Source organism: Budorcas taxicolor, chromosome 3 (assembly GCF_023091745.1).
Source record: "Budorcas taxicolor isolate Tak-1 chromosome 3, Takin1.1, whole genome shotgun sequence".
NCBI classification, from domain to species: Eukaryota; Metazoa; Chordata; class Mammalia; order Artiodactyla; family Bovidae; genus Budorcas; species Budorcas taxicolor.
In genome coordinates, this window is record NC_068912.1 from 27,377,168 (window position 1) to 27,389,577 (window position 12,410).

Here is a 12,410-nt window from a genome sequence, read left to right on the forward strand (position 1 = left end):
AATTACTAGTTTCAAGTTGGGGGGCGGGGGGGATCTGTCTGTGTGGAAGGGTGGAATGCAGGGTGGAACAGGGAACAACTTAATTGGGTAGATAACATTTTATTATTTCTTTGAAAAGCATTTGAGAAAAACAAAGGTCATGGAAAGGGGAATGATAACATGGCCTCCCCAATCTACTCCCATGACCTTCCCACTCCTCCAGGTATACAAGCCATTTTTTCAATTAGGAAATGCCCAGAGGCCAGGCAAGTACCACGCTCTGTGGGCAGCACCCTTGGGGCACCACTGTGCTGTCTCCCTAGCATAAATACAACGGAGGCTCAAGGTTACTGTTACACCCTCCCCAAAAGGGCCATTTGCGAACCTTCCCCCCGACCCCGTTCTAATTTAGGAAGTAGGAGGTCACAACAAGGGCAGGGGCTTGCCCAGTGTGACACAGCCTCAAACCAAAAGTGTTATTACTTCACCCTGTGCTTCCAGGGGATTTCATTTTCTCAAAGGTTCACTATAAGTTCTGCCACCATTTGATCTGGGTAGAGGAAAACGGTGCTCAGGATGTAGGGAGAGAAAATTCCTAACCAAAGGAGCCAAGGCTGAAACCTGGAGCAAGGTTCATTTATTTAGTATTTATTTTAAATTGTTTCAACTTAGTTTATTTAGAGGATTCATTTTCACTTCTCAACAGATTATGTATTTCTCAGTTGCTTCTTCATCCGAATTAGCTCATCTAGTTCTGAATGGTTATTGAGTGTCATCTTGATTAGCCAACCATCTTCACCACAAAATGCGATGACAAGCCCTGGATTTTTGGCAAGAGCTTCATTCGTTTCAGTGATTTCTCCTACTTGCAGCTTTCCCCACAGCCCCAAGCACCAAACCCCTTTCGTTTGTTCAACTCTGTCCCAACTGCAGGCAGACAACAGTAAGTAACATCTTCCAAAGCTTCCTGTACAAAGCTGCTGATTCCTCCTGGGTTCGACCCCTGGGTTGGGAAGATCCCCTGGAGAAGGAAATGGCAACGCACTCCAGTACTCTTGCCTGGAAAATCCCATGGATGAAGGAGCCTGGTAGGCTAGAGTCCATGGGGTCACAAAGAGTCAGACATGACTGAGCGACTTCACTTCGCTGCTCTAATACCATTTTCTGCTGTCATCTATTCATGTTTGTGAATTTATGCACACAGCAGAATGGGGCTGGTATGCAGCACAGGGGAGGTGCCCACCCTCAGCACTCCAGCCCCCAGGCCGAGGCCCCAACCTTCACTTCTTTAAAAGCACAGACTGAATCCTTACAATGAGCATGATCTGTTGGGGCTGACGAGGCACCTTCCTCTTCTTCAGTAATTGACAATTTAAAGAGGGAGGAGTGGGAAACAGATATGACAGGTACAGAGAATTATCCATATGAAAGTGAAAGTCATTCAGTCGTGTCCGTGTGCGACTCTGTGACCCCATGGACTATACAGTCCATAGAATTCTCCAGGCCAGAATACTGGAGTGGGTTGCCATTTCCTTCTCCAGGGGATCTTCCTGACCCAGGGATTGAACCGGAGTCTCCTGCATTGCAGGCAGATTTCTTATCAGCTGAGCCATAAGGGAAGCCAAGAATTATCCTTAATTTTTTTTTAAAGGCACACAAACAAGGTACAAGGAGTTTAGGAGAGACATTTCTATCCCAGAGGTTGAGTCACTGGAGGTCTGCATAAGCTAAAGTTGCCCCGAGGCCCTCAGATCCATCTCTACAAGCCCCCAGGAGGGCAGGCCTTGGAGATGTTCTCAATTGAGCAGAGTGGACATCTGACCACAGTTCCCACCCTATCAGCACAATCCCCTGTGGCCAATAGGGAGGTCAGAGACCTTCAGACTTCAGAAGTTGCTGTTGATGAAGTCTGGAGGGTACTTGGGAGCAAAGACATCTATACCCTTGGGATGGGACTATGGATGGTGCTTTTAAGTCAGCCCCAGGTCATTCTAGCTCTGCCATATGCCAGCAAGACAATCCTGAACAGTCAGCCTCAGTTTCCTCCTCGCCTAAAATGGAAATAACACTTGGGGATAACTACTAAAGACTCTAGATGGCATTCCAATAGTCTGATGAATCAAGGAGCTACCGTCAAATCCAAAACCAAAACACCTAAAGCCAGCACTGTTTCTAAAACTGACAAAGCAAGCTTTGGACTATCAAGAGGGGCCAGAAGAAGAGTAAAAGTAACTGCCCCAAATGCAGCCCGTTTAAAAGCTGGCCAAGAGGGCTGTAGAAAAGGTACCTCTGATTCCAGTTAGGCAGGGAAGTCAAAGGGATGATCTCTCTCTGATCCTGCTGGTTGCCTAGGAATACTGCCTAGAGTAGACTACATCTTTCTTTTATATATAAAGGGACGGTGGCGGGGGGGGGGGGGGGGTAGCCCGTGGATCTTCCTGATGTATTATTACATCATTATCAAACCTAATAGTGTATGTGAAGGTACTGTGCAAAGCACTACATGAAAGTTATTATAACTTGGTTTTAATTGACATATCACTGCCATCCCTCATTGACTATGAAAAGTCATAATCTTAAAAAAAGAAACCTCATTTTGGGCATTTTTTAATTTTATCAACTAAAACAAAGAAAACAGAAATTATTATCACACCAAGTTCATTACAGCTCTGATCACTCCCAAATGACTAAGAAGTTTATGTACAAAGAATGTTCTCTTGCCAGGGATCTGAGGCTGGAGATGGGAGAGGGCAGGCACTGCTGTGATTCTACAGCCAGCAGCCCAGAGCAGCATTTAGGGCAGTGAGGAACAGGAGGTGACCCAAGGGAACACCCTATCTTCACACTCCTCTCCCTTACCTAAACCATGGTGGACCTGGGGAATACCAAGCAGCCAGGCCATAGCAGTGGGTCTCTTTGTGAACTCAGCTCAGTCCCTCCAAACTTGGGCTGCAGTCCATCAGCCAGCAGAGTGCAAAGAAAGCAGCTCCAGCTCTAGCCGGCGGGTTCCCTCAGCCCAAAATGAACAAGGCTTAACCTTCCTCTCCAATCTACCTGCATGTGAAATTTAAGGAGCCTGACAGCCCACCCTACCTGCAATAGTTAGTATACACTTATGATCATTCAAAAAAAAAAAATCTAAAGCATCTAAATAACCAATATACTTTAGATTTACTACCTCTTTAAAAATGTGCTTTTTCAGTTTTAAAAATGGGGTGTTACTTTCTACCTCTACACTAGGTGCCTGGGTTGTAAAGAGTTAAAATATTCTGCTATTCCCCCCATTTGCTGCCCTCCTCATCCCTTTCTCATTTTGTCAGACCACTCTGGCTAGTGCTACTCGAACGAAGTTGTCGGTTTGAGAGACCATGGATTAACAACTGGCACAAGCATTAAAAGCAGACTGAATTAATTTCCAAAGTCCTGATCACTCCCCCTCAATTGGTACCCCGAAGCCTAGGGTGGGAAGTAATATAGCTGTAAGGCTGAAAAGAACAAAGGCAGTGATAACCTAGAGAAATGCCCCTTGGGTTGAAACAAAACCAATATGGCACCATAGAAGCATCATATGGAGGATGAAAGAAAAACACAAGAGGATAACACCCCAAAGTGCATGAGGATCTGCCCTCACCATGCCGACAAACAGGAAAGATAAACTAAGTGCCAAGTCCCCCTGATCCACGAAACCTGAACACCGAAAACAATGCAGGTCCCAAAGATCAAAGCACAGGCATCAAGGATCCACTGTTCAGATCACCAACAGAAAAAAATCTACTAGCTGTTACTACAGAGGGTTTGAATAAAACCAGATACAGAACCAATTAACGTCCAGATATAATTCACTGTAAAGTCAAAACGGAACTAAGGAATGGGGTCTGCTGGCCAAAATTCCCTCGACTCAGGATCCATATGAAACCAGAGAGGAAAACTGCAGGGTGGGTTGGGGGGTAGAGTGGGGTGCTTCTATTCTCACTGACAGAATCTGCTATCTCAAACATTAGTCAAATAGATGAAGAACTTCTTGTGGATTCCTGATGACAGATTTAAGCACAACTAAGAAGGTGACTCATATGCAGAGGAACAGTCTCTCTCCGACTCCAGCCAAAGAATACACTTCCTCTCACACACACACTCGATTCATAGCAACGTGAGAAAGTTCAAGCCTGATTTGGTTACGTCTCCTTTTCCAAAAATACATAAACGAAGATGAGTTTAAGAAAATAGTTAGTGGATTTTAAAAGTCTCTGTCCTTCACATTATCACTTACTGGACATGTAATTTCAGCGGAATCCAGAATTGGACAGCTCTGGCAGGGCCAGGGAAACATTCTGCCCAGTGTTGTGCTGGCCAAAAGCAGCCACTCTGATTACTGTGAGGCCATCTGATCTGACACTCGTGTTTCTTCTTCTGGCCTGCTGGCTGGCAGAGGGCCCTGGGCAGCTAGGAGGAGGCACCACAGCACAGATGCTCGTCCTCCCACCCCTCACAGAGGGCTGAAAAGCCCATTTCATTTCATACGACCTTGACCAAGACTCTGAAAATGTAAAGCCTTTTACCTGAAAAGTGAAAGTAGATGAGAACTTAAAAAGCCGTCATCCCAGCCGAGTCCACTGACACTTTCACTTGGCCTCCCTGGGGTGGGTAATTCATAATACTTTCCATTCTTTCCAACCCTCAGTATTTTTTTTTTTCAGGTGAGAGAAAAACTATTTTCTAGTTTTGAAAAGGCTTAAGACTTAACTGGTGAGCAACACAAACCCATACTTGATACATGCTTGATCTCTCAATGCCAAAAGCCCAACAATAACAGGTGCCACTCTCACTTGCCTTGCACTCTACAAACGTGTGAGTACTCTAGCTAAGGGTCAGATGAGAAACGGACGTTTCGGGGCTTTTATAACCTTTTTTGTTTAAATAAAGAAACTAGTTTTACTTTTCCACACAAACTCCTCTCAAGAAAATTATCTTTAAAGCCACTGTCAGTCTTAAATTTGGATATACTATGTGAAAGAACACAGCCTGACTGAACAGTCACTAATCTATTCATTCGCTGCTAAAATAATAGCCAGCAAACAATGCTCTAAAAGGGTTCTGGGGTGGAGAATGGATGGGCTATGTAACGTTGAATCCACTTTTTTCTTTTTAAAATGCAATTTAAGAATAACACTTGGGCAGGGGGTGGGGGCTGGATATTTTAAGCTTTACTCTTCCCCTGCCTAAACATTTTACTAGGTTTTTAAAAATTCCTCCCCCTCCTTTTGGGGGGAAGGGGGTTGTCAGGCTGAGCCTACTCTCAATCTTCTCAGATTTATGATGCAGACCTCCCCTTTCCTACCCTCCCACCCAAAGGTGAGTCACCAGAGTGTTACAAACTTACTGGCAGAGAAAACTACAAATTAACCAACAGTAAGTTACCCAAAGAGAATACACCCTCAGAGCAGCAGCAGGGTACAGAAAGTGGGGGCGTGGGGGGGGGGGGCAGGGGGAAAAAAAAATCTCACTCAGATACACTGAACACTTGACAGGCAAAGGATGTGATGCAACCCCAACCTTCTCTGTCCCCAGTTCCTCCCGTAACCACTCCACTTGTTCCAGCTGGGCCCAAGCAACTTTCCATCCTGAGCACTCTGCCTTTATGATGTTTTCAGTCTAAAGTCCTGGCTTTACAGCAGCCATAGGAGATTCAGTCACTTTCAAGTTGAGCTCCAAAAGGGCAGCTGACAGTGTTACCCTGCAACCAGGATTTCTGCTGACATGTGTATACCTTGTGTAACCTGCACCTTTTCCCCAGCTCCTCTTTATATCACTACCCATAAGCTAGGAAACTAAGGTAATGTTCTAACAATGGAGAACTGCGGGGAAAGGCCTAGTGACATCCCTCCTCCCCACCCTGGTCTTCTGTAAACTTGAGAAAAATAGTTTCTTGCATATCTTTGGTTGGCTAAAGAATTGTGGGTGGTAGGCCGAGCTGCAGATTTAAGCCAAGTCACTGGCAAAAGCAGCCAGTATGAAAAAAAAAAAAAAAAAAGGACAAAATCCTATTTCATCCAGGAATGATTCAGCAGGAGCTGGTTCTTTCATTTCATTACCCAAAGCTTAGGAGATCGATTTTTTAAGGAGAACTAAAATCACCTGAAATACAGTCAAAACCTGGGCCCCCAACAGTAGTGGGAAGAGGAGGGGAAGAAATGAACAATGACCTTAAAAATTAGCTGCCAGCACAGGCTTCCTGGTTAACCAATTATCAGCAGGGCTTTAGTCACCACTCCACCCACATTTTAATCCCCATGTGGAAAAATCCCAACATTTCAGCATAAAATATCCTTCTGAACATTTGGACTATCAGAGTAAGTCACTAGGGACAAAAGCAGTTATTTTATCCCAGAAGAATTACCACCACCACCACCACAACACAGACACACACACACAGATACACCCTCCCTAATGTTCAATTCATCAGAGTACTCAAAATACTAATGACAACCCCGCAGATAAGCAGCATATCAGCCTGTGTTAACCAGTTACAATTCCAACTTTGGGTTTGCTAGCCCCTAGACATGTTATTAGAATCCATAAGACATCAAGGTTGAACCTCCACAGCCCGGGTACGCTGTTATCTTTACCACTACTGTGCAAGTGTGTGGTTACCCAAGGGACATACAGGTCTACGGACATAATTTACTCAGAGATCGTTCACTAATCCAACAAATACCCCAGTTTCATCTGAAAAATAACTTAAGAGTTCTGCATATAAGTCATTGTTAAGGAGTGAGTGAGTGAGTATTTAGGCTTGGACACTACAGGCTGTTCACGAATCAGGGACATCTGGTGTGTCACGAACCAACCATTTGACCTTGAGCAAATCCCTTCACCTTCCTAGGCCAAGCTTGGATACACATCTACGGGGTTCTACCGTCCTGCTATCAGTAATGTGTGGCTTAAGAAATCAACTATTTTTCGGAGGAGGAAGAGACAAAGAAATAAGCTTTTAAGAGCCTGTTTACTGGAATGACCTAGGGTTTGATGGTGTGTACAAGCATAGGCCACTAACCCAGTTTGCACCCCCGAGGACAGAGGCTGGCACTCAGTTCTCTTCAGCTACTTGACCTGAGCCAGCAGCCCTCCACATTTTATGCTTTTAAAAGATTCAAGCTGTGCATTCCCACTTCTCCTTCCCTTCTCCACCAGGTCCAAACCTTTCAATGACCTCCTTCAAAATCCATCTAGAGTCCCCAAAGAATGAACCCTTCCTCTTCCCCCATCACTCACTCCACACGGAGGAGCCCTCAGACCCTTCAAAGTCCTACTAAGCGCCGGATAGCCTGCAAGCCCTGGACACAATGGAGGGGATTCTCTCCTACTGGTATTCTCACGACCTGGTCATTTTATCCCACCAATTGATACTTCTGATGGTCATTTTGTATAAACTTTTCTCGACTGGACTTTGGCCTTGGGCCTATAGGTTAACTGAGTTACAAAAATGCAGGAACCAGCCGTCGTTCTGGTATTCCCACAGTGCTCGCCTCTCCCGCCCGGGGAGGAGGAGGTTCGTTGCTTCTAGAATCTCTCTTCCGTGCGTAGACACTCCTAACCTGTACTGTCCTCGCTTCCCTTCCTTTTTTCGTATTTATAGTACCCGGGGACTCTGGTGGATCAGCCTGTGCTCTTTCCAGGCTATTCCAAAAAAATCTACATTCACCCTCCCCACCAACAAGATGACCACTCCTGTTGCTCAGGCTGCCCCGAGTGCATCCCGTGTTTATGGAAAGTGGCCCATCAAAGCTCTCAAAAGTATACCTTCAAGGCCATCCTAGAGCGAAGGCACACCCTTTCTGGCACCAGCCCGCCTGACCGGCTCCACGCTAAGGGAAAGCCAGTTGTTTTTTTTTTACCCTTTGGGGGAGGGCGGCCGCCTCTGCGGACAACTGGCTAAACCCTGGCGCCTCCAGGAGGAGCCTAGGACCCCAAAGCCGGCCCCGCATGGCAAGCCCCCCAGGGCCCGGGCCGGAGCGGCGGCGGGAACCGCAGCCCGGGAACCGGCCGGGCAGAGCGCCCACAGGGGAAGGGGAGGAGCACGCCTTTCCTCCCGGCGAGAAGGGCGGAGGGAGAAAGGAAGGCGAGAGACGGGAGGTGAGGGCGGGCGGAAGGAGGGAGGGAAGGAGCGGGCTGGGGATGCCGCCGGCGGCCCGCTCCTGGCCAGGGCCGCCCGGCCGCCGTGCTCCCTCCTTCTCCTCCAGAGCCGGCGGCTCCCAAGCGCCGCCTCCAGGAGCCCCAGACCCCGGGCGCGCTCGGCCCCTCAGGGTCTGCGCACCGCCCGGAGCTGCCGCGCTCCGGCCCCTCGGCGCTCTCTTCCCCCTGTCCGCCCCTCATTACCACACTCCCTCCATTTCCAAAGTGCGTCGCCTTTTAAGCCTCGCCGCTGTGCCAACCCATTCCGCGCTGCGCCGCTTCCTCCTCCTTCGCCTCCCGCCGGCTGCGGTCGCCCTCCAGACTTCCTCCCCTTCCTCCGCCTCCCGACCAGGGCTCCCCGCGCCCCTCCCCTGGCTCGCCCGACACTCACCCCCTTCCCCATAGCGGCGGTGGTCTGCGCCCCGCGCCGGGTCTTTTTTTCAGAGAATGAGAGAGAAAAGAGAGCGGCTCCCGGCCAAGCAAGCGCGGCCGGGGGAGCGAAGAGGAAGGAGCTAGGGCTGCCGCAAGGCGGGAAGGAGGGAAGACGGCAGGCGGCTCGGGCCGATGCCTTCTGCCGCCGCCGCCGCCGCCGGGGCTGCTACTGCTGCTGCTGCCACGTGTCCGCCTCCTCCCGCCGCTGCTCTGAGCCCCAGACCCCGCCGCAGCTCAAGCCCGCGCCTCCTCCTCACTTCCTAAAATATGCAACCTGCGTGCTAGCCCCGCCCACGCCCGGCACGTCACCGTTACCGGAGCAACCTGACACCGACCACGGGCCTGGCTCCGCCCCCGCCCCAACCCCACCCCCAGGCCGGGGCCGTGCCGGCTGCGACCGGCCAGGGCTCCAGGCAGGAGGGCGCCGGGGCCTGGGGCGCGCGTGCCCACGTCCCGGGCGGCCGAGACCGTGTCTCTGGGGGGCGCCCCGGCTGGCTGGGCAGCGGGGGTTCGGCGGCCATGCGGCTCCCGCGTACCTCCTCTCTCCGCCCTGCGTGACCGGCCCGCTTTGGAGCGCGCGCAAGGTCCGCAGTGGGTGCGGGGATGTCCGTGGAACTGAGCCTCCGAATCTCCGCGGACCCGGGACAGAATCGTCGCGCGGAGGGGCCTTCCTGGGAATCAGGGAGCTCTTCTGGTGCTAAAAGAAAAGCCAGCGCTCGCAGGAGGGACTGCGCGTCCCTGCAGACCCCAGGCCCCGAGCCTACCTGCGGATGGCTTCCCTGACCAGGCTCTGGGGCCAGCCTCTCGGTGTTCTCACGAATGCCTCCTATGGTCTTGGGATCCCCGTTATCTATATCTTACAGGGCCTGGGCTGGCGTTGCCAGAGGTCCCAAGCGCCCTCCCCCTTCTTTGCTTCAACACCCCCAAATAATAATCGAGAGGGCCTGCGATTAATTCATTCATGTTGCTGTGTGAATATAAACTGTCCTGTTTGGGGATTCACTTTAACGGGGGAGGAACACCTGAAACCTAAGGGAATGCATATCTTTAGCAAAAGGGACTCCGCGGAGGGGAAGATGTTTGAGGGCCTGTCTCCTGGCCTTCCACGTGGCACAGCAGGGCCTCTCTCACCTCAGCCTTTGGTTCTCTGAGGGATCTGGGCCCAGAGTGTGGTGAGGAGCCCAGAAACCCCCCAGAGGGCCCTGGCCTGGTTGCGCAGTGTGGCATTCCTCCCATTACAGCTTCTGCAGAGGCTGCAATGGCTGAAGGTTTCCTGAAGTTAAAAAGGAAGGTTTTATTAACAATGTTTTCAGGAAGTCAAGCATGCTCTGGGAAAGCACAAGGTTTGCAGGAGAGAGTCACTTCATGTCTCTGGGAATTCTGACAACAAACAGGGAAAACATTAACTTCCTAAGCAAGATAAAACTGGCCCTGTTAATTTCAACTATTAATTTAACATGAAAAAATAAAGAGGTGAAGCCTTGAAAGAAACTGGGAAGAAGGGAAGGAAGAAAGAAAATCGAAGAGGGAAAAAACTAGCAACTGTGTTAGCTGTTAGGCCATTAGAGTAAATCTTGTTTCTTCTTAGAAGAAACTGTTTCTTTCCTCTTGCCCAAGAATGCGTTGTTCAGGACTGGTGCCTCCTCCAGCGACCTTCAGGCTTGGTTAAATCAGCGCAGTCCATGAAGAGCAGAGGAACTGTAAATTCAAATTCATGCCTGCTGGGGCAAGAACCCCCAAATCCAGAACAGAGTTCCCAATGCTGCTAATTCAACAGAAGGAATTAATGAAGTGTTATCAGGGCTCTGCCTCTAAAGGTCTAGAAAATGCTTTATTTTCATGCACTATATCCCCCATTACTGCTAACCTGTAGGAGGATTTTGCTTACTAAAGATCTCTCAGCTTGTTTGAGATTAATTATCCCTTGGGCCCTGCTCTCAGCGGAAAAAGCACAGCAAGAACAACAACAAAATGTAGACAGCAAAAGTCTAAACAATGTAGGTTTCTCCTGCTGGTGGATCACCTTTACCACCCAACTAACTAAAATTATCACTTTTAAAATTTTCATTCAACAACATAACCCTGAAAGATCAGGCATTTATTTCCCTTGGCCTTTTCAGCTGTTTATTTGGCAGCTGAAGATTGCTGAAGGTCCTTTCAAGAGGACCTCAAAGTTCTAGCTATATTCCAGACTGGGGAAAAGGCATAAAAGGAAGAGGTATTAAAATCTGAAATTTACTTTTGCTCCACATAGCACTTTTACATATAAAATCCTCCCTGGGATTCTCACAAGTCTGGAAGGCAAAGGGCTTTAGATGCATTTTACAGAGTGGGAAACGGGAGGTTTGAGGATTTTCTCAAAACAAGGCCACTCAGCTAGTGATGACGGAGCCTGGTCTCAAAATTGCAAGATGGAAACCGTCTTCCTACTTGTAAAATTTGGTCTCTGAGCATGGCACCAGGGAATTTTTGGTGGAAGGATACTAATTGCTTTCAACGGGGCTGTCGTCACAAGTACAAAGGGTTTCCATGTGCTTCTCCTCTTTTATAACCAAGAAGTCCCCAGCGAGAGCCTCTTTTGCCTATTTCTACTCATATCAGTGTACCATGTGAATCACTGAGTCAGAACATTTTATAAAAATGTTTGCTATAGATCAACAAACACTCCCTCACCCCTGTTTTCACCCACCTAATCCCACTTCTCAAGGTGTATCCCATTCCATTTTCAAGTCATTTGATAATCCATTTTTTAATTTCAGTCCTGTTGAAAGACACATAATTCGACGAAAACATTTCAGAGTATCAGACAAGTTATGTGGTTGTTGCTGCTGCTGCTGCTGCTGCTGCTAAGTTGCTTCAGTTGTATCCAACTCTGTGCGACCCTATAGACAGCAGCCCACCAGGCTCCCCCGTCCCTGGGATTCTCCAGGCAAGAACACTGGAGTGGGTTGCCATTTCCTTCTCCAATGCATGAAACTGAAAAGTGAAAGTGAAGTCACTCAGTCGGGTCAAACTCCTAGCGACCCCATGAACTGCAGCCTTCCAGGCTCCTCCGTCCATGGGATTTGCCCAGGAAAGAGGACTGGAGTGGGGTGCCACTGCCTTCTCCATATGTTGTTGTGCTTGCTGCTAAGTCGCTTCAGTCGTGTCCGACTCTGAGCGACCCCATAGATGGCAGCCCACCAGGCTCCTCCGTCCCTGGGATTCTCCAGGCAAGAACACTGGAGTGGGTTGCCATTTCCTTCTCCAATGCATGAAACTGAAAAGTGAAAGTGAAGTCGCTCAGTCGTGTCCGACTCTTACCGACCCCGTGGAATGCAGCCTACCAGGCTCCTCCATCCATGGAATTTTCCAGGCAAGAGTACTGGAGCGGGTTGCCATTGCCTTCTCCTACTGTTCTTCTAATGTTGATGTTTCTATAAGTGCTCAGCCAAGTGTTATGGTCCAGGCACTTCTGGGCAATTCTCAGGAGTGATTTTAGGGATAAAGTTTATCGTCAGGTGTTGAGGACAAATCTTAAGAGGTGAAGGGAAAAAAATATGGTAAGGAAGCTGGAGCTGAAAACTTTTTATGGGAAAGAGTGATGAAAAGAATCCCTGCTGGATTGTACAATGGAGCCCTGAGCATGCCTATAAAATGAAGACAAAGAGATATTGTGGACGAAACTGAGGTGCAAAAGTCACAGATGCCTTGGGACGTGGGTGACCAATGGGGGAAATACCATTTTGGAGGACAGGCCTCTTTCCCCTCTTGGGAGAGCTTTCCGAATGGAACCTTGGAAAGCAAACATTCCTCTCATTTTATGTGAAGAAACTGAGGCTCAGGGAGTG

General features: G+C 48.8%; 1 protein-coding gene across 1 annotated transcript in view; it reads right to left on the reverse strand.

Moving 5' to 3' along the window:
- ATP1A1 (ATPase Na+/K+ transporting subunit alpha 1) overlaps positions 1–8,771 on the reverse strand; it is a 32,653-nt gene extending 23,882 nt beyond the window's left edge. Inside the window, exon 1 of the mRNA XM_052637315.1 lies at positions 8,540–8,771. Coding sequence (XP_052493275.1) covers positions 8,540–8,551 — 12 coding nt within the window. The 5' untranslated portion in view covers positions 8,552–8,771. The remainder of the gene's footprint in view (positions 1–8,539) is intronic.
- Between the last annotated feature and the right edge of the window lie 3,639 nt (positions 8,772–12,410).